At 58.5% G+C, this 21162-nt stretch overlaps 1 protein-coding gene across 2 annotated transcripts; it reads right to left on the bottom strand.

The window, feature by feature from the left end:
• Positions 1-922: 922 nt before the first annotated feature.
• LRP3 (LDL receptor related protein 3) lies at positions 923-13597 on the bottom strand. Of its 2 annotated transcripts, none has more exons than XM_044256269.1 (7): positions 13563-13597; positions 10248-10295; positions 5052-5190; positions 3593-3807; positions 2082-3198; positions 1792-1924; positions 923-1577 (listed from the first exon to the last, which is right to left on the bottom strand). In XM_044256269.1, the coding sequence occupies exons 3-7, from the start codon at positions 5063-5065 to the stop codon at positions 993-995; spliced, it is 2064 nt and encodes a 687-aa protein (XP_044112204.1). In that variant the 5' UTR covers positions 5066-5190; positions 10248-10295; positions 13563-13597; the 3' UTR covers positions 923-992. The 2 variants fall into 2 exon arrangements, with proteins under 2 accessions (XP_044112204.1, XP_044112203.1); XM_044256268.1 differs by lacking the exon at positions 13563-13597 and adding an exon at positions 12188-12260.
• Between the last annotated feature and the right edge of the window lie 7565 nt (positions 13598-21162).

The following is a 21162-nucleotide window of genomic DNA, read 5'->3' as shown; positions in this document are numbered from 1 at the left end:
TCCTGAGCCGGACACTTCATCTCTCCCTCATGGGGTCCGGAGCCAGCCCCGCCCCAAAGGAACGCCGGGATTGGGAGACACCTCCCCAGGACCCACAGGGCCAGCCCAAGGGTCAGCCACCCAGGAGGGTTCGGGCTTTTCTATGGGAACTGCCTTTTGCTTTTTTTTTTTTTTTTTCCATAAATCTCCATGGAGTATAAGGACTTGGGAGCCCGTGGTCTTGCTCTGGTTTACAGGGAGAAACTGAGAGTCTGAGACAAGATGGGATGGCTGTGGCCACAGTCAGTTGCTGCTCAGCCGCTGTCTCTCGAGAAAGCATCCAGCAGCCTTTCCCGGGTCGGGGTGGGGGGGGTTCGGGGCCTGCAAGAGACCGTGGGCTTCCTCTACCCTGGGAATGCCCACATTCCCAGCCATGCCCTCCTGCCCTCGAAATTAAACCTTCAGCCACAGGGCAGAGGGCAAAGGGATCCTGCCTGGCCAGGCCCACGCTGACCCCACAGGCATAAGGACAGGGACAGAAGAAGCCTCTTTGCCTCTCCCCTGGGCTTGCTGGGGGGATGGAAGGAGGGCTGAGCACCAGCCGGGGACCCTCCACGGACTAGTCAGTTACACCCACGGTCCTCATTTGGTCTGGCACAGCTCTGGCACCCCAGAGGTTGAATGAAGTGAGAAGCCACAGAAAACTCTCCAGAGAGCCCTGCCCTAGCCCTCCTGCTCCCGGGAAATAGATTCCCAGAATGGAGGAGAAGGAGGGAGAGGGAGACCCCAGGAGGCCTGCCCCAGGGCTCCTGACCCTACCCGCCTCCTTGCTCCAGCCCCGTGAGCCCCGCCCACCATGCCCACCAGGTCCAGGGCTGCTAATGCATCGAGCAGGTGGCTGGGCTTCCAGGCAGCCTCCCTGCAGGAAAGAAGGACGCAGAGGCCGGGTAGAAACGACTGTGTATTCCCTGGTTACAAAGCGGGGCTGTGGCGGTCACCAGCAAGTCCAGCGGTCAGCAGACCAGCAGGGCCTCATCGTCACTGGCCTCCAACGTTGGGGAGCAGGGCGGTGGGGGACTCCTGCAGACACCCAGTGGCTCTGGTGGATGGGGGCCTAGGATGCTGCTGGCAGTGGGGGCCGGGGAGTGAGGGTCCTGGGCCGAGCAGGGGTCCCGAAGCATGTCCCCAGGAGCTGGGCTGTCCACCAAAGGGTCCCTGCTGGCTTTTCTGTCCTTGTCCACCAGCCTGCACTCCGGGTCCCGCAGGCCCGAGGAGGGTGGCACAGAGGATCCCACTTCTGGCCCGTGGCCTGGGGCACCGGGAGGCCCATCCCCAGCCGCCACGGGGCTGCCTGTGTCCGTGAGGGGTGCTGGGGGGTCCGGGGTGGTCCCTGATGCAGGCTGGAGGAGCCCATCACCCAGCACCGTCTGTGAGGTGCGTGCGGCCGTCAGCAGAGGGATCTGTCCCCGCGGCGCCCGTGGTCGGTGAAAGAGCCTGTTCCAGAGGCGGCCAAGGCGGCGGCGGGAGGGCCCTCGGCGGGAGGCATGCCTGCGCATCTGTCGCCGCATGGCCGTGCGAAGGTTCTGTAGCACCGAGGCCTGGAGGGCAGGGTGGATGGCAGACAGGGCAGAGGTCAGTGCCACCCCAGAAGACCAACTCGTTCTCCCCAACCTGGCCATGGCACCCTCTCCCGCCTCCCTTGACCCTTGGGCCATGCGGTGTCCGACCTGGTCCTGTGGTCTCCCCTTCTGGCCGTTCTCAGGGATCCAAGTGGGAGCCTGAGTCTCAGGGCTCTCATCCTCAGGCACTCACCTGGGATGCACTGTAGACCGGGAAGTCCTCCACGGGCGGAATGAGGCCCTGGGCGATGAGCTGCCCGTAGGACGGGGGAGCCTCCCTCCGCACAAACTCAGCCTCCAGGCGCGTCATCTGGGTCTCGAATGCCCTGACGGCAGCAGAGGGCGGGAGGGCTGCATCACAGGGCTGGCCAGCACCGCACCGCACCCACCTCCCCGCAGGCACCACCGCCCCGCCCTCCAGCCCCGCCCCGCGATGCCCGGGGGAAGCCCCACCCACAGACCGCGCAGTCGGCGCCCGCCCACCTGTACTCCTGCGAGCGCAGCGAGTAGAGCTTGAAGGCGCAGCCCAGCGCGATGACCAGCAGCAGGCCGCACACCAGGCTGCCGATGAGCGCCGCCGTGATGACCTTGCGGGGCACGGCCGCCAGGCAGCCGTGTTCGTCGCTGCCATCCTGGCAGTCCTCCTGGCCGTCGCAGCGCCACGTCTCGAAAATGCACAGGTTGGTGCCGCAGTGGAAGGTGCCGGGCTGGCAGGAGAAGCAGTTCTTCTCGTCGGCGCCGTCCGGGCAGCTCTTCTGGTTGTTGCAGCGGTCGGCGGGCGTGTAGCACAGGCCGCTGCCGCCCTCGCAGGGGTACTGGTCCGGCGGGCAGGCGGGGCAGCCCTGCTCGTCGCGGCCGCTGGCGCAGTGCCACCAGCCGTCGCAGCGCTGAGGCTCGGAGAAGCAGCCCTGCTCGCCCGCGTCGCCCGAGGCGCCCTCGCCGCCGCCCCCGCACGGCTGCTCCCACGGGAGGCAGTAGCCCTTCACCTGGTAGGTGGCATTGAAGCCGTGGCCTGCGCTGCGGGCGCGCGCGTGGTAGGCCACCGTGAGGCGGCCCTGCGCGGCCTCGAGGCTCACCGGCCGGTGGTTGCTGCGGTAGGACAGCGTCTGCAGCAGGCGGTCGCCGCGCTCGCCCAGCCCCTCGTACACCTGCACGTAGTCGTCGTAGCCCAGCCGCAGCTCCAGCTGCAGCAGCACGCGCCGCGGGTCCTGCGTGTCCACCAGCCACGTGCAGTGCAGGTCCGACGGCCCGCGAGCGGCGCCGAACAGGTCGGGGGAGGCGAAGGAGCCGTAGAAGCTGCCCAGGCGCCGGCCGCACGCCAGGTCGGGGCAGCCGGCCTCGTCGGAGCCGTCGCCGCAGTCCTGCGTGCCGTCGCAGCGCCGTTCGGCTGGCAGGCAGCGTGTGGAGCGCGCCCCGCTGCAGGGGAAGGTGCCCCCGGGGCACAGGCTGCCCGGCGGCTCAGAGGCGGGCGCCGAGCAGTTGCCCTCGTCTGAGCCATCCCCACACTCGTCCACCGTGTTGCACTGCCACGGGCCCGGCAGGCACTTGCCATTGTCACAGCGGAACTCGTCGGCCTGGCAGGACGCCTGGCCCAGCTTCCCTGTGGAGTGAAGAGCGCACGGTGGACAGTCAGGGGAGAACAGAGCCTCCCTCCAATGGGGACCGGGGCCAGGAGCAGGCAGGTGACTCCCCTGTCCCAGCCCGGCCTCTGCAGGGCCTCTCCATGCCCACTTGAGGAGCAGAGACCCCTCAAACGCCAGGGTGGCTCCTCCCTGACTTGAGCCAAGGGTGAGGGGTGAGCCATTCACTCTAGCCAAGTCTGTGAAGTGGGGTCCATGAGCTCCAGGGGCTTCAAGGCACCCTGAGGCCCAGTCCCCCAATGAATGGGGCTTCTGGGGGAGACCCAGCAGGGAGTGGGCCAGGAGAGGGTGCTGTGGGGACTTTGGGAGTCCATGCACCCATGGTGTCCTGCCCTGCCCTGCTGCCAGCATCACCTCGGATGTACGACAGACGGAAGCCCTGGGCCTGGCCGGAGCTGGAGGCGTCAGAGTGAAAGAAGATCCAGACGTGGTCCCGGGCCGAGATGAAGGCAGGTGGGATGGCAGAGCCGCAGAGTCGGAAGGCCTCCTGGCGGGGTGGGGCCGCTGGGCCCAGCATGAGCCAGTCCAGGGAGCACTGGTGGGACTCCTCCACGTCAAAGTTGCGGAAGCTGCAGGCCACGGAGAATGAGGACCGCCAAGGTGGACGGGCAGGCAAGGAGCCTGCAGCCCTGAGCTCACATCAAGGGTGGCCCGCACTCTGGGCCTCTCAGTGGGATCCCTGCCGCCAACCCAGGTGGCTCCAAGAAGCACCGGCACAGCTGTGGACAGCCCCGCTGCAGCTCTGTGAAGGCCTCTCCTCGTCCCTCTCCGTCCTCCACCAGCACACTCAGAGCCCATCCAAAGCCAAAGTGGAGGGGGCGTCAGAAGCCCCATTAGGGGCAATGCCTTCCCCAGACATGCTCCCTCGAAGGGTCCAGATCCCTCCCATGCTGGCTCTGCAGGGCTAGACCCAGCACACACTCACAGGTCTATGCAATGAAGGAGTAGATGCTCACAGGGCTAGCCTAGGGTGCCGCTGCGTGACAGCTTGTCACCTGGGGAGAAACACCGGGGCCGGGTCCCCCAGCCCAGGCTGGGAGGCAAGGAGGCTACAGGACCAGGGAGAACTCTACAAGTGGCCGGTAAGGGTGGAATCTTTGAAGGGAGAGTGCTTGGGAGCCATGGCCCTGGGGGCACAGGGAAACAGGCACAGAGACCAAGACAGCCCCTGTCGGCGCCCATCATGCCCCTGTGCTTTGGAGCCAGGGAGCACCCGGATCCTCTGGGCTTCGGCACCCTGACAAGATACCCCACAGCTGTCCCAGGCCAGGGTTCCAGACTGCAACCTGGATCTTGCCACCTGATCCCAAGCCCCCCTCTGCACGTCCCTGCAGCCAGAGCTCCTGGGCCCTTGCCTGGCTCCCCCTGCTGCCCAGACTGCCCCGAGGCCCCTCGGGAACCGCTGCTCTGGGCTCCATGCCAGCCTGGCCTCAAGCCCCCTCCAGGATGAAGAAAACACTTCCACCACCTGAGAGCCAGCTGGGCCATACCCCAGTCCCCGTGGCCAGGCTGAGGGGATCCATGGCCCCACGGCCCCTCAGAGAGGCTCATACAACTAAGGTCCAGCAGGAGAGGTGGCCCACTACGGTGGCTCACAGACACCAGGGGAGTTGGTCACACTCACATGCTCACACATGTGCATGTGCAGACGCCCACATGCACCTGTACTTACACACACACCTGCCCTCTGCACCTGCTCAGACACGCGCTCACGCATGGGCACCATTACACACGTGCGCACGCTCTCACACCCACACTTCCTCAGCCTGTGCCGGTGCACGGAGCTCCCTCCTGACGCCCTGGGCCCCCTCACCTGATGGTGATCATGTCCCCGCGGTCACCCTGGATGTACCAGCTGCAGTTGGTGCCCGGGGGATAGTTGAGGGGCCAGGCCGGGCTGTAGATGACGCCGCGCCGCTCCGTGTGCTGCTCCAGCTTCCCACTGCAGGCGGCTGTGGGGACAAGAGGCTGGGAAGTGCTGGCCTCCCCTCTGGGTAGGAAGTGAGGTGGGGTTGCCCTCAAGCCCTGCCGTGGCTCCAGCGCAGGTCTTCCCCAGAGTGGGATCAAGACAAGAGCCACACAAGGGTGGCCATGGCCAGGGTGAGACCAAACGTAAGACTTCACGGAAGTGTGTATGGGGGGCTGAGGACCCACAAGGGCTCAAGGCAGCCTTGGGCCCAAGCCCCGACCTGTGCATCGGAGGGTAGGTCCTATCCCCCAGCCCCCTTGGCCCCTCCAAGATGCAGCCTCCTGGCCTCAGCTCGGTGGAGAACTCTGCACCCCTGGGCCTGTCGGGCCTGCGTGAGCAGTCTGCTGTGGTTCCCTGCCTGCCCCCACCAGGACAAATCCAGGCCTCAGCCCTGGGAGGGGAGGGGCTTTGCTCCCCTAGCACGGATTGACTGAGTACCTACTAAGCGGCAGAACAAGTGTGAGGCATGCTGAGTAAGAGAATCAAAAGCCCCCCTCCATGGAGGCTGCAGGAATTGCTGACATGCTGACCTCCGGGGGGGGGGGGGAACTAAAGATCTTAAGTCAGGCCTGCACAGAGCTAATGTCCAGTTGGGGCTGGACATGCATCAGTGGGAAGCCACTGGACGTCGATGTTATAACCAGACAAGGAAACAGGCTCAGCGAGGGTAAGGTCCTGCCCATGGCCACACAGCAGTGACAGTCAGGAGCTCCCGCGGTCCCCTGGTGGGATCAGCCTCTCACTACTGGCCTTGAACCAGTGCATTTATGAAGTGTGGACCATCTGCTGCATCAGCGACCCACGCAGGCTAGCATCCCAGCCAGCGCAATCAAGGAATGCCACCAAGCCCAGCCCTGTGGGCCTCACTTTACCCACTTCATTACTCATGCCTCTGCTGCCTGGGGAGCCAGCCCAGCCAGAAGACTCCAGAGCCTATGCTGGTATGGCCTGGCATTCCCAGGACAAGGCAAGGCCTCTGCACTTGACCAGACCCTTCCAGCCCCTACAGCCCTTCACCACACCATCTCGTCTGATCTGCACAAAAGCCTGTGGTAAAGGCAGGGTCCATTATACAGATGGAGAAACTGAGGCCGGTGATACTACATCTTCACTGTCCCACTGCCTGGCCCCTTCCACTGTTGCCCTGCAAGCTGGAGTCTCTCTGTTGGCTCTCAACAAGACTCTTTGGGACCCCAGCTGGCATGGCTGCAGAAAGGAGACCGGGGAGGAGAAATCCTCAGCTGCCTCCTGTCCTCTTAGGAGGACGGTGACGATGGAAGTCCAGGTGACCCAACACTGTGACTAACAGGGAAGCAGAAGCCCCCACCAACAGCTCATGAAAGCATCAAAGGATTAGAAGGGAAAACACCCATACTTGACCCTAAAGCAAGGCTGGCCACCTGTGGGTTGCCATCAGAGCTCCGAGAGTCCCTGATCAGCAAGGCACCGGCCAGACTTCCTGCTTGGCACTCACCCGTGGCCTGGAGGGCCGGCCTCCCCGACCCGCAGATCTCTCCCCCGTCAAACAGGAGCAGTAAGAGCACGCAGGAGGAGAAGGACTAGAGCCCTTTCCCTCTGACACGTGAGGCCATCGGTTTTGTGGACCTCACAGAGACCCTGGGTGCTGCCTGGGGACCTGGGAGGTGTGAGGTTACAAAAGCCAGAAGAGGCTTCTTCTCCTAGATGGTGCTGGGCAAAAGGTTCATGGGCAGGGGGAGCCTGGCACAGCCAGGGTGTCTCTTCCCCCAACATCAAATCCACACGGTAAACCCGAAGTCAGGAGACTCAATCAGCCAAGGCAGGGAGCACCCTTTGCTGCCCTGTCCTCTCAGCCCCTAGGACAGGGCCGGGGGCAAAGCAGGGCCTCATCACTCGTACCCTGGATGGGAAGCCTTCCTCAGACACAAAGAGAAAGTCCAGTTTCCTCACCCACGAAGCCTATAGGCATCACCTGCCCCAACCAGAACAGGCTTCTAGACCTATGTCTGGTCCTACTTTCCAGTCTCTTGGACCAGCAGTCACGTCAGGAGCAGACGACTAGAAGCTGTCAGCCCAGCTCTGCCGCTCAGCAAAGCCCCTGACAACATGTCCCTCCAAACAGCCTCCTCCTGAGTCACCCCCAGGGCTGCCCCAGAAATTCGTACATAGGAGACAGTGAGAGATCATGATTTCTGCTGTCATCAGCCTGGACCATGTGGAGTGCACGTGCAGCAGGAGAAAGAACAGAGTCCCTGTGGGGTGCTGGGAGCTCTGGTCAGGGCCTCCTGACTGGACGCCCGCTTGGCCTTGAGCCTGGAGGCGGTCACCAGCTCACCCTCCATGATGGCAGCCTCGCTCCCAGCCCAGAATCCAGGCACAGGTGAGGGAAAGGCATCACGAATGCACCCCCAGGGCCCACACAGCCGAGCACTCTGTTCCACCCCAGGCCTCAGCTTGTCCCAGCAGTAAAACGGAGTCCGTGGGTGCTGCTGCTTTTCTGGTTGGGAAATTCGAGAAAAGGGGCAGTCTCCAGGCAGACACTCATGTGCCTGGGGCAGTGGGGGTCCGCCCTGCGGAGGTGCGGCTCTGACGGGGTGTGTGATGCTGGGTGGGCAGTGAAGGATGCTGGGAGGGCTGTGTGTTTGCAGGACAGGATTTGGGGGTGTTTGGGGGCTCTAACTGCCGGTGACCTGTGTTACTCCAGAAGAAGACGACTCGGCCCTCCGGTCAAGGTGGGCTGCTCGAGGGGGAAGGGATGACCAAGCACTTTCAGACCAGCAAGCACCCTTCTTTCCCGAGAGTCAGGAAATACTCCCGAGGCAGCATGAGCAAGGCCTGACGGGGCACAACCTGCAGATCCGCTTTCCGGAGGCAATCCATGCTCTAGACAACCTGCCTGCCGTAACTACACGGCCGGGAGCTGGGAGCCCCCAACCCAGTGCACCTGGGGCAGGACCGGCGCTGGGAGGCAGACCTGGTGAGATCTCCAGGCGGTCCACCCGGGGCCCTCGGGAGTGTCTGAGCGAGCAGCTCGGGCAGCCAGCAGCTGGTGTCCACTGCTCCGAGCAATGCTAGAGGCACAGAGCCAAACTCTGGGAGAGCTAGGGCCCCTGACCACTGCCCGTGGCCATGCAGGCCGTGCACGCAGCTGAGGCCTCGGCGATGCCACGCATGGCATGGGCATGCCGGCATGAATGGCGGTCCCAAAAGTTGGGCAACGTGGGCCTTGCTAAGAATACCACCAGTGCTGGCTAAGACCTACCGAACGTGCAGACCTGAATGCTATCTTTCTCTCCCTGACTGTCTTTCTCTCCCTGACTCTATGAGCAAAGCTTGTCCCCAGAACATTACTTTCTAAACCCGGGGTACAGGCACATGGCAGACATCTCAAGGCCACGTGGCCACCTCCCACCCCAGCAGGAGGGCTTTCCTGGGGCTCACATCTGTAAGACCTGACCCCGCCCCCCAACCCTGCCAGGTCCCTACCCTCCCACTCTCTACCAAGGCCACAGACCCCTGACCCCAGTCCATCTCCTCCTGGAAATTGGGACGGGGAGACTGGGCAGTTCACTGCGGGAGCCAGGACACCAGGTGGCGCTGAGGCTATCTTGGCGCTGAGCAAGTCAGGGCCCTGGGCCAGCTGCGTCAGCAGAGGAGGCCAGACTGCTGGGAGCAGGAGCCGAGGCGCAGGGGAAATCAAGAGGGAGCCGGAGGAGCTGAAAGTGAGAGATGGGCCTGCAAAAGCAGCTTCTGTGGACCCCGGGCCTCCCCATCCCAGAGACCACGGCCCACAGAGATCCGTCTCCCTGAGCCAGCCACAGTGGCTGTGGGCTGCAAGGTCCTGAGTGGAATGAGAAAGCCCGGGTGCTTCCAGCCCACCAGGCGGCACCAGCAAACAAGTCGCAGGCCTCCCACACCAGAGACTGCACATTCTCCCCAGCTCCCTAAGGCCCTTTTCAGACGTCTCCTGGTGGCCCCAAGGGCCACGAGGCCAGGGCTTCCCCATGGCAGTCCCCTCAGCAAAGAGCAAACCCCCTTGGATGGGCTCAGTCACCCGTCCCATTCCTAACAGTCTTCGAGGCGCCTGGCACAGGGCCCGAATGCAAAGATGGTCTACGGATGGTTGGACCCGCTGTGACAGGCAGTGGGAATGGGTGGAGTTTGGCCCGTGTTTCTTAGATCCTATGGGCCACCACTAACCCCAGGGCCCAAACACCAGCCAAAGTGTGAATCTCTGTCCGGCACACCAGCTTGCCTGGGGACTGGTCTTACTCAGACAGACCAGCTGAACCCAGGCTGAGCCACCTTCTTTCCTCATTTGCATACCAAGCTGGTGTTTCCCCTGCCCTAGGTGATCCCAGGGCCAGGTACCAGGCAACCGGAGACCACTCCTGTAGCCTCAAGCCAGCCAGAATTCTTCAAACTAGCCAGTCCTGAGCTGTTTCGCCAGCCCTGCCTTGCCTTTCCCACGGAAACTCCAAGAAAGGCTCTGGCCTGGGCCTTCCCCCGACTCCTGCATCTGCCTGACCTGGCGTTCTCCCTGTGTCCCTTCCTCTCAAGATACATAAAAATCAAATTCTTCTGTCAATGGCATTGGCTTCTCTGTGTCATTGCTCAGCCATACCTTGATAAGCTGAGTTCCAGGTATAACTTTAAAACAGGCCAGCATCTCATGGTGCCTCGTGGCCTCGGGGCACCCCACAGCCTACAGGAAGCACAAGGTATCAATTACACTAGACCCGTGACAGTTTGCTAGTGCCATTAAGCCACCATGTGTCATGGCCATGCTGAACACCTTGCTTTGTGTGCCCATTTGACCCTAATAACCAGGCTTTGAGGTAGGTCTCATTATTGCACCCATTCTACAGAAGAGGAAACTGAGACTCAGGGAGGTGTAAACTTGCCCAAGGCCAAATGACTCCTTCGTGATGCAGGAAAAATGCACAAGTGTTGAGGCTGGAAGGGGCCAGCTGACTGCAGGGGTGGAAGGGCCCTGAAGGCCCGTCCTCAGAGGTCACTAAAACCAGAAGGGCAGGGAAGAAGGAGAAGCATCTGACTCACCTAAGGCAGGAACTGCGCTGCTGAGTCGCCCGGTGAGAACGATGTTTACTGTGGGAGACATAAGGAGGTGTCAGTGGTGGGGGGCAGTGGCGCTTGGGGCCCAGATACCTGCCGTGGGCCAACAGCAGCCCTAGATGGGCAAAGCCAGACTCTGGGCTGCCTCTCTTCATCTCACAGGGCCGGGCCCAAAGTGCTGCCAGAGACTTCCACTCCCACCCGATCCTGCTGCAATGGGCAGAGGGGAGGACCCTCGAGGGTCCCAAAGAGAGCCAAGGCACAAGCCTGGCTCCAGCAGACCACTCCTGCTGCCCTCCCTGGCTGCCGATTCTGACTTGTGTGGGAAAGGATGTGTTTCTGTCTCCCCTCTCCAGCTTGGAAACTCATGTGTGGGCCACTCTGGTTCAGCCTGGGTAAGGGCTCTGCCTTCAAGGCGGCCCTGACCTCTTGGAGGAATCCCTCTGAGGGGCCTTGCCAGCCATCTGGTCAACCAGCAAGCCAGGGAGGGAGGAAGCACTTCTGATTACCCCCATTTTACAGGGATGCACAAATAGCAGGATTCAAGGTCCCCCTCACTATGCCATGCTGACCTTGAGAAGAGGGGCAGAGAACTTCCCTGCCACCCACCCCCTCAAGTATCCACCTCCATGTGCTTTTGTCCTTTGCTTTCATCTATGGCTTTCCTGCAGTGGTTTACAGGACCAGGACAAGGATACAGGCAAACTCAACTTCCCAGGGTTCAGGGTGCCCCCTTCCCCCAACATCAAGGATGCCAAGGATGCCAAGAGAGCATCTCTGCAGGGTCAGCCCCCACCTGGTGAAGATGCAGGGGCAGATGCCCACATCTGGAAAGCCAACGGGCCTATCCTCCTGCCCTGCTCACCTGAGAAGCCCAGCACCCAGCAGCTCAGAGCCAGAGCACATGACCACTAACAGACTGGCAGTGGGCACTTCACTGGGGGTGGGGGGTCCCATCCATCACTAGACTTTTCCACACCTGAACCAAGGGGCCTTTCACAGGACTCAGAGCTCCCTGATTCTGCACCCAAGAAGAGGGTGTAGCTAAAAACGGGCAGGTTTCTTTTTCACTGTGTCCTTTCAGTTGCTTGGAGCAAACCTATTGGGCTTACAGAATCTTCACTAGTGTCACAGTAGGGTGTCCCCTAATGACCCCAAGCTCGGGCTAATGGCCTCCCTCCTTCATCATGGTAAATAAAGGAGCCATGTGGGTTGAGGATTTAACTCCTTTCTTCCCCTCTCCCCCAAACAGGGCCGTGGAAAGGTCGACAGAAAAACTCCTGGACAGGGCAGGCATCCCTCCCACCCAGATGCCAGGCCTGGACAGGTCCCAGCGCCCTCTCCAAACACACCCCACTGGGCTGAACAGGCCTGCCCCGCTGGGTCTAAGAGACACAAAGGGAAGACAGGAGTCACTCTCGCAGCAACCTCCGGCCCCGGCATCCTGACCGCGGCTCCCGCTGGCACCCGCCCCCACCCCAAGTCCCAGCAGGAAACAGTTCCTTCTTCAGGGGACAGCCGGCCGCAGACCCGCCCGCCTCGCCTTTGTCCGCAGCTCCGGAGGCCCCAACCCCGCCAGGCCCGGCGGAAAGCCACCGCCTGCCCGCCCGGGCCGCCCGCACCGCCTCGCCGCCCGCACCGCCCGGCCGTCCCGCGTCCCGCGTCCCGCTGCCCCGGGCTCCACGCACTGTTCCGAGCCGGGCGGGAGCTGGGGTTAGGCTGCCGGAGTCGCCTCCCAGGCGGGAGAGCGCGGCAGGCCGGGGGGGGGGGGGAGGCGGGGGGCCGCCCTCTCGCGCAGGGCCGGCTCCGGGAAGCCCCGGCCCGAGCCCGGGGGAGCAGAGCGGGGCAGGCCGGGGGCCGTCCCGCGCGCGGCGCGGAGCTCGGAGGCTGGGGCCGGACCCGCCCGGCCTGCGCGGCCCACTCACCCAGACAGACGACAGCGAGCTGAGCCCGGGCGCCCGGCGCCCCCTCCGGCCCCGCGGCCGCCCGCTTCTCCATGCCGGGGCCGGCCGCCCGCGGGCGCCGCCTCCTGCCTCCCCGGCTGCGGCAGCGGCTGCGGCTCCGGCTCGGGCTCGGGCTCCGGCTCGGGCTCCCGCGGCGGCCGCCGGCCCGGTGCGGGCGGCGGCTCCGGCAGCGTCTTTGTGAGGCGGCGGTGCAGGCCCGCAGCGCGCGCGGGGCCACATCGGCCGCGGCGTCACCGGCCCCGCGGGGGCTCAGCGGCGGCCGCCAGGGAGGACCCCCGCCCGCCGCTGCCCCCGCGCCCCGGGCGCCTCGCCGCCGCCGGCCTGTGCCCGGGGGCCCCCGGCGCGCCCATGCCCCGCGGCGCGCAGCCCGCCCGGCCCCGGCGCCCCCCGGCCCACACGGCCGGGTGCCGTCGCTGGTGCGTCCGTGGGTCTGTGGGTCCTCGCGCCCGCCGGGAGCCAGGAGGCCGCGCCGCGCCAGCCACGTGACGCGCCCGCCGAGCCGCAGTGGCGCTGGCCGGGCGGGGGAGGCGGCGGGGCGGGCCGGGGGCGCGCGCCCCGCCTGGGTGCTGGACAGCTCCGCGCTGCCGCCCCGGCCGGTCGGCGCCTCCAGCTGTCCTCCGCCCTGGAGCCAGGCCCCTGTCAGCTCCGGCCGGGTCTGCTCCCGGGCCCACGAACTGGTCCCTCCCGGAGCCCGCGGGGCCGCCGTGCCCGGGAGGGGAAGAGAGTGGAAGGGGGAGAGGACTGGTAGAAGGCGGCTGCTTAGGAGACCCCAGGGCAGGACCGCGCGAGGTGGCGCAGCGCTCAGGGCTGCCTGCCCCGTGAGGTGTCCCTGTTCTAGCCCGGGGGCCCCTGGCACATCCCTGAAATGCATCCTTCTGTGCAGAGCAAAGCTTGTGAAGAGATCCTGGGGAACACGTTAGGCCTATGGAAATTCACCCCTTTGGGGACCCTGAGCCCACCTAATCACCCCATCAGGCCCCGGGGAATGGGAAGGAGGCTCGCTTTTCAGGACAAGGGGCTGGTCCCGAAGAGGCAGAAACCTGGGACAGAGACAGGAGCCAAACAGGGTCAGCCCTCCTTTCTTGAGACGAACGTGAGATCAGAGGTCCTGGCCTGGTGGCTTGGCATGAGCCCCCATGCCTGCCCCGAGCTGAGGCAGGACCCCCTCTTCAGTTACCACCACTCGGTTCCCTAGTATCTTCTTCCGAGAGAAGGTAAAGAGGAACTGATATTGTATTAGTGAAAGTTGTAGACCGTGTAACTTGCTAACTCATTTTTACTGTGCAGGCCAACTGGATTTTATTTTCAAAAAAGGGGGGGCGGGGAGGGAAAATACCTTTTAGTTTTTCTGGGTGGGTGGTGTGTGTTCTCTCTCTTCTAACTTCTTTGGTGATTTTTCAAAAGCCGACTTCTTGAGAGATGTAGCAAATGATTGAAGAATCAAATAACAAGATAAATGACTCATTTATGGTAAAGAGCGCGAGCCTACCATAATTTGGTTTCAGAATTTCCCGAGACTGCTGACTGCTCAAGTAATGGGCATTTATGCGTGGCAAAAATGTTCAACAGAATTGCAGAGCTGGCAGGGAGGGTCTGAAATTTTGTTTCTATTTGAGGATGCTTTCTAGATGCATGCTTTCCAAGCCATGAGAGGGATCTATGTTGAACACTGAGGCCACGGGGAGTCCTACTGGAGCCCGAGGTAAAAAAAGAAAAATGTAAACCCCTGTATACATTTATCAGAATAACCTCTCATATTCTGAACTGAGTGGAAAGATCAATAAAACCTCTACAATCACAAAGTTGCCCAATTTGTCCACACCCCATTGTCAACCCTCCTAAGCCCACGCGGCAGGGGACAGCCCAGCTAGCTGCTGGGAACTTTGGGCTGGTTAGAAGCAAGTGTCCGTGGCACAATAGTGCAAGACCATAAAACAACCAAGCACCACTTACCTGACCTTAAACTTTTGATATTTTGCTCACTGTGGATTTTTTGCATATATTTTTTTAAAAATAACTTTTAAAAAATATGGTTTGTCTTGATTCATGAGTTCTTTGGCAGAAAACTACTCCTTGCTCATATGCAGATCTGAAACACCTGATGCCCCATTTCCAGTTTAGTACCCTCTAGAGGCTGCCAACCTAGGCAGAGGCCTCGCTCAGGTTCCCCAGTGTAGCCCCGTTCTAGTCCTCATCCCCAACCGAAACAGCCACCTCTGGAATGGTTCCTGGCGGCCCAGTCTCTGCTGCAGGACTGGAAAAAGTGCAACTTTTTAACAAACATGTACCCTCCGCTCCAGCATCAGTCATAACCACAAGTTTTCAGTCTATCACAACCCAGACTCTTCCAACTAGGTGAGAATTCAGTGCTGGAAAGAGAGTGATGTCAGTAATAGCCCCAAGAAGTTGCACACCGCTGGGGCAGATAAGGGAGGCACAGGGTGGAAGGGCCGAGGCAGAAGCTCAGGGTCCTCCTGGCAGGAAACTGGTCTTCGGAGATAGGAGGAAGCAAAGCTGCGTGTATTTCATGACACTCATGTGTATTTCATGAGACACGGACTGTGGGCCACTGAGGCCTTCAGCTGATCTGCTCCAGGAGTGAGGAGAGGGAAGGGGCATGGAGTTGTCCCACATAAACCTCCATCCAGAGCAACGGGATCATTGCCAATACTCACGTGCCCCAAGACCCCTGCAGGACAGGGAGGTAGCCAGGGAGGAGCTAGAGAGCTCCCCGTATCTTCCTCCCTGATTTACCTGCAGGAAGACTCAAGTTCAAGCCCGCTCTTATCCAACTGGTTGCCAAGGTGGATGGTCATTGTCTTTCTTGATTTCAAATAGTTAGAATTTACTTGGGGATCAATGGCTAAACGTGACTTCGGCAAGTAAAGCCAAAGCAGCTATCTTCCGGAAGGGCAAACCCTTTCTTGTCCAAACTTCACTGTAGACTAGATACTTCTCACTCTGCAGTCTACACCTTCCCCTTGGGCCCCACTCCATTCATGGTCACATCATTTACGAGTCGATAATCCCTACCCCAATCTCCCAACACCAATCCATCACTAAGTCTGGATGGCTAATCCCTACCATGTATCTCAAATCTGACCCTTCTCTCCATCACCGTGGCACCTTCCTGGCCCCAGCCATCATCTATTTCCTCTCTTGTTGATCTCTGCAGAAGCCTCCTACAAGCTCCCCTGCATCCTAATCAGCACCTCACATTTTCAACGTGCAAAATGGATCATGTCCCCTGTGGAAAATACTCCAGAAAAGACCTCAAAGTTCTTAACCAGAGCTTCATGATCCTGTGGGACTAGCTCTGTCCATCATCCTCTCCAAGCAACCCCTCCTGCCCCCAGCTCATCCTGGCCTTAGGACATCTCCACTCTCCCCAGAGCGAATTTCTACTCTTCCCTCGTTTTGCCGGGAGGACAGCCAGAAGGCAGAGCAGAGAGCATTTGGAGAGCTGTGCTCAGCCCTGTGATCAGGAAGTCAGTGGTCAGGGATCCAGCCCAGCACTAGGCTCCCAGCTCAGCAGGGCATCTGCCTCTCCAGCATGTGGACATACTGACTGACCCCCCAGGCTTCAGGCCCCCCTTGGGGAGAAGCACTCAAACCCCCAGGCCAGCTACTCACTCAAGTGATGAGAAGACAGTTGGGTCTGCATTTTGAGCCAAACTCTCCTTCAACAGAACCTTGCCCTTTCCAAGACCCCTTTCGGGGACCCCAGGGAAGCCTCACAGGTTAGTGTCTCCTAAATGGCTATTTCGCTCCCATATACATTAGAATCCATGTTTCTCAAATGGCATTTTGAGAACTCAGCCATTTCGGTAGAAAGTAGCGTGAAAACCAACGTCTGAGGGATTTCTGAATGGTACAACTTTTGGAACAGGATGACAGGAAGACAGGAAAAGAGGTAAGAGCAAAAAAAAAAAAAAAGTTTTAAAGAGAGGGAGTTAAACGGTTTATTTGAATTTAAGATACTAAAAATATCAGGAGCACCTGGGGTACTCGGCCCGTTAAGCATCTGACTCTTGATCTCGGCTCAGCTCTTGATCTCCAGGTTTTGAGTTCGGGCCCTGCGTTGGAGCCTACTTAAAAAAGAAAACACTAAAATTATCAAAAGCACAGTAAAATACCACTTTCTGTACATTAAAATGACTATAGTTCAAAAAGGGAAAGGGGCACCTGGGGGGCTCAGTTGGTTAAGTATCTGCCTACAGCTCAGGTCATGAACCTGGGAAGCCAGTGATCAGGGATCCAGCCCAGCACTAGGCTCCCAGCTCAGCAGGGCATCTGCTTCTCCCTCTCTCTCTCTCTGCCCCTTCCCCTGCTCATGCTCTCTCTCTCTCTCTCTTGCCTGCTCTCTCTCTCTAGTAAATACATTTTTTTAAAGGGAGAAAGAAAGAACATAACAAGAATTGGGGAGAATGTTGAAAAGTTAGAACCCTTGCACACCGCTGATGAGGACGTACGATGGTACAGCTCCTTGGAAAACAGGTGGGCCATTTCCCAAAAGTTTCAACATAGAGCGGCCACGGGACCCAGCAATCTATCCCCCAAAGAATGGAAAGCAGGAGCCTCAGGGGGTCCTTATACATGTTTATAGCAGTAATAACACACGATAGCTACAGGGCTGGAAGCTACGCGGGTGTGGACTGGATAAACAGGACGTGGAGAATCCACACAATGGAATATTCCTCTGCCCTAAAAAAGAAGGACATTCTTTTTTTTCAAGATTTTATTTATTTATTTATTTGACAGACAGAGATCACAAGGAGGCAGAGAAGCAGGCAGAGAGAGAGAGGAGGAAGCAGGCTCCCCACTGAGCAGAGAGCCCGATGCGGGACTTGATCCCAGGAGCCACCCAGGCACCCCAAGGAAGGACATTCTTTTTTTTTTTTTTTAAAGATTTTATTTATTTATTTGACAGAGAGAGATTACATGTAGGCAGAGAGGCAGGCAGAGAGAGAGAGGAGGAAGCAGGCTCCCCGCTGAGCAGGGAGCCCGATGTGGGACTCGATCCCAGAACTCTGGGATCATGACCTGAGCTGAAGGCAGCGGCTTAACCCACTGAGCCACCCAGGCGCCCCAAGGAAGGACATTCTGACACATGCTACAGCACGACTGAATCATGCCAGACGCAAAAGGACCAATAGACAGCATAATTCCACCAATAGGAGGGACGTGGAGGAGTCAAATTCATAGAGACAGCAAGTAGAATGGTGGTTGCCAGGGGCTGGGCAGGGGGGAGAATGGGAAATTGATGTTGAAGGGGTACAAGTGTCTCAGCTTCAGGGGAAGGTTGAACAACCACGTGCATTTACCTATGTCACTGACCCGCACAAGGCGAGTAGTTAAAATGGTAAATTTTGTGTTATATATATTTTACTGTAGTAAAAAAAAAATCACTAAAAATAAACTGGCAGAAGAAAAGTCAGGTTTGTGACCACTTTTCCTCCTGCGCTTCGTGGGGTGCGGCGGCTATAGTCTGGGTCCCGTTTTGGATCAAGCCTGACTTCCTGGTGCTAGGTGCCCCCCTAGAGCCTTGGTCAGCCAGGGGATGCTGAGGGAAGAGCAAAGCTAGGGTCTGAGGGCCCACCCCGCCCTGCAGGGTCCCCAGGCACCAGCCCCAGCCAGCCTGCTGACCCAGCCCCCACCACACCTGCAGATGTGTCCCTGGGGATGAGCTGGGCATGGCCACAGACACTCTCCAAGGCAGGGCTGATTCTTATGACTTTAATAGACCAGCGGCAGTAAAACCATTTCGCCTTCGGCATTGAGCAGTAATTTAAAAATTATAGGCCTGGAACAGTGATGGTAAGTATGTCGTAAAAGCACCACTCCAAAAAAAAAAAAAAAAAAAAAAAAGAAGGGGAAGACTTTTATTGCAATAAAAATGTTAGCACCAGGTCACTCCTCGGTTTACATAACCCTCTCCACAGTAATTTTGGATGATGAGTGCAGTTCCAATTTTCAATCAAAGAGCTCCCCTCGGCCTTGCTGAGCACTCAGAAGTGCCCCGAAACAATAATCATTTGTGTATTGATTTGGGGGAGAATCAATCCAGTTCAGTCCACCTCACTGAATTATTAATGGAGCAAAGCACATCAGAGCCCAGAGAGGGGTAACGGATGAGGTCCGCTCTTTAACCCTGTGGCTGCCAGAGGATACACATAACAGGTTGCAAGAGTCTGAGTCCAGAGGGAACCCCAAGGCTGGAGGGATGGATTAGGAACCAATGGGACAAACCCTCACACCCCCAGGCGTGGGTCCAAGTCGGGTATGGAGGGGGCCAAGCTCACTTCCATCCTCCAGGTGAGGGCCCTGGTCCCTGTTAGAGCTCCTAGGACCTCCCCCCCACCTCGGGGGACACAAGACAACTAGTGCGGTGTTCCCCACTCTCCAGGGCTCAGAAGCGCCCTCTTCCACATGGTGGGCAGCAAACCTTTATTATGGACTTAACGGTTGCATTTCAATCAGCTCATTTTACCCTATGTAAGCCTGACTACCTCAAAAGGAAATTCTATGTCATCACCGTGAAAGCAGATCCAGACTCTTGCTGTAAATAGAGAACCAGAAATAGAAGCGGGACCCTAACAAAACATTGCACACTTTCTTGCCTGCATCCCTGTTTATCTGTCTGTTTCTGTCTGTCTGTCTGTTTGTCTCTGTGTATGTGTGTTAATCTCCACCAAGGAGATTTAAGAAGTAGTTGGGAGCATTCAAGGCACAGCTAGCATTAAAACTGAGAATTTCTCCTCTGTCCAATGAGAAAAACTAGAGGAGAATTGAAGATCAAATAATGTCCTTGTATTGCGGTTTAGAGGTATTTTCTGCAAGATGTGACAGTCTCGACCCAGATCATTCAGGTCCCACTGAAAGTCACCTCAACCATCCCACAAGCAGGAAAAGAGGCCTGGTTAGGCACAGACACTGGAACTGACCAGCAGAGGATTCGATCTGGCTTCCCAGCTCACTCTCCATGCGATGGGCTTCTGAATGTTTATGAGCCTTGGCTTCCTTACCTTTTAATAGGGGCACAACAGGACCTACCTCACTAGGTCATGGAAAGAACTGAAAGTGTTAATACCTGCAAGGCACTTACAACAGCACCTGGCTCAGAAGTAAACATGAGCCATTATCCGAATGCGCCCCTCTGGGAAAACTCCTGTTCAGTCTTCAGAACCCAAGCCAGTCATCTCTCTGCCTTCCCCATCTCACTGCTCCTTCTCTACTTTGAACAAGCTTCTGGGGCTGCATGCATCATCCTCTTGTAATTTACAGGCTCATTTTCAAGTCCTTCTGTGTCCTTCAGCCATCAGCTCCTTCCTAGAGGTGTTAATATGCCCTCTACATCCCCATCATCCAAGGCAGCTCTGCTCACACCTAGTGGGAGATGGTCAGCAAGTGTTTACCTACATCAGTTGAAGCAGACTATCGCGTGGCTCTGGCTGTGTCCAGAAATACCGTTCTTTCTTCCTGCCTCTCGTGGGAAAGAAGTCCCACCAGTGTCCCTGAGAATCAGGCGACACTGCCAGTGAACCCCATCCCATCCCATTCTCCCTCCCTGACTCAGCCAGAGCTCAGTTCACATACTTTTTCTTTTTTTAAGATTTTATTTATTTATTTGACAGAGAGAGATCACAAGCAGGCAGAGAGGCAGGCAGAGAAGGGGGGGAAGCAGGCTCCCTGCTGAGCAGAGAGCCCGATGCGGGGCTCGATCCCAGGACTCTGAGATCATGACCTGAGCCGAAGGCAGAGGCTTTAACCCACTGAGCCACTCAGGTGCCCCCACATACTTCTTCTTCATTGTTACACTTTTACAACATATGATGTACCCATGGCCAATGGATCATAAGGCTTCGTGTGCTTTAAACTTGGATATAAGGGGCGACATACAGCTTGTATCCTCTGATAACTTGCTTTTTCCCACCCAGCATTTTGGCTTCAAGCTTTGTCCACACTGATCTGCACGGATCTCATGTATTCATCCAGGAGCCATGCAAGAAAATGCATGACTCCCAGTGACACTCCCGTGACACTCCCAGCACGCTGCTGAGCATGGCAGGGGTTCAAATGTCAGCCCACTGCTGCGAGACTTGGGACCCAGCTAATGGCTGGCTGACTGCTCAGCCAAACCTTTCTTGAAATGTGCCACGGTGGGAACCTCTTCCTACCTGCTCTTCCTCTCGGGCTGGGGTCACCTCCACATCAGACCGGGTGGCTATCCCTCCTTTATTGTTCAGGAGTTTTCCCCCAGGGAATCTCTTATAGATCTAATCCCATTTTAGTGTCTGCTTCTCAAAGAATCCAAACACACGATTCCTTTTAATGTTTTCATTATTACTCGACTACACAGAATGCCGCCACCTGTGTATGCAGTATATCCTGAGGATGTTCACACTGTTTCAGTGTTTTGCTATTGCCAGGCATGCTGGTACCATGTGATGGTGTCTGAGCCATGGAGCTGCACTAGTGGGCTTTTCCTCTTAGGCTGGCGTCAGGGGATTGGTGGTCCACAATGGCCCTCATGGATCCCAGACTCCTGGCGGGGGGGGGGGTCACACTGTTGTGGCCGCCTCTCCCCTTGAGCATGGGCTGTGTCTAGAGATTCTTGTCTATGAGTAGCAAAAGTGATGGATGTCACTTTCAAGATTAGGTTCCAGATAATCATGGGCTCCGTCTTGGGCTGCTCTCTCCCGCCCCCCTCACCCAGGCACTTGCTCACTCTGCAGGAAGCCATGCTGTGAGCTGTCCTGTGGACTGATGGCAAGGAAGGGGGAGATTCCCCGCCAAAGCCACAGAAAACTGAATCCCACCAACAGCCCACGTGCGTGAGCTGGGAAGACGACCATCCCCCAGTGAAGCCTTTGGATGAAACTGCAGCCCCTGGATTGCAACCTCCAGAGAGATTTTGAAACAGAGGCACCCACGTG

The sequence above is a fragment of the Neovison vison genome, chromosome 7, assembly GCF_020171115.1.
Source record: "Neovison vison isolate M4711 chromosome 7, ASM_NN_V1, whole genome shotgun sequence".
Taxonomy (NCBI): domain Eukaryota; kingdom Metazoa; phylum Chordata; class Mammalia; order Carnivora; family Mustelidae; genus Neogale; species Neogale vison.
Note: the sequence above shows the minus strand (reverse complement) of the source record. Positions and strands in the feature narration are given on the sequence as shown.

Coding starts and splice junctions, on each gene's coding strand:
- LRP3 (XM_044256268.1), bottom strand. CDS start 12,260: ATGGAGAAGCGGGCGGCCGCGGGGCCGGAGGGGGCGCCGGGCGCCCGG. Junction 5,191..10,247: donor CAGCGCAGTTCCTGCCTTAG/GTGAGTCAGATG, acceptor TTGTCCCCACAG/CCGCCTGCAGTGGGAAGCTG. Junction 3,199..3,592: donor CCGTCTGTCGTACATCCGAG/GTGATGCTGGCA, acceptor TTCACTCCACAG/GGAAGCTGGGCCAGGCGTCC.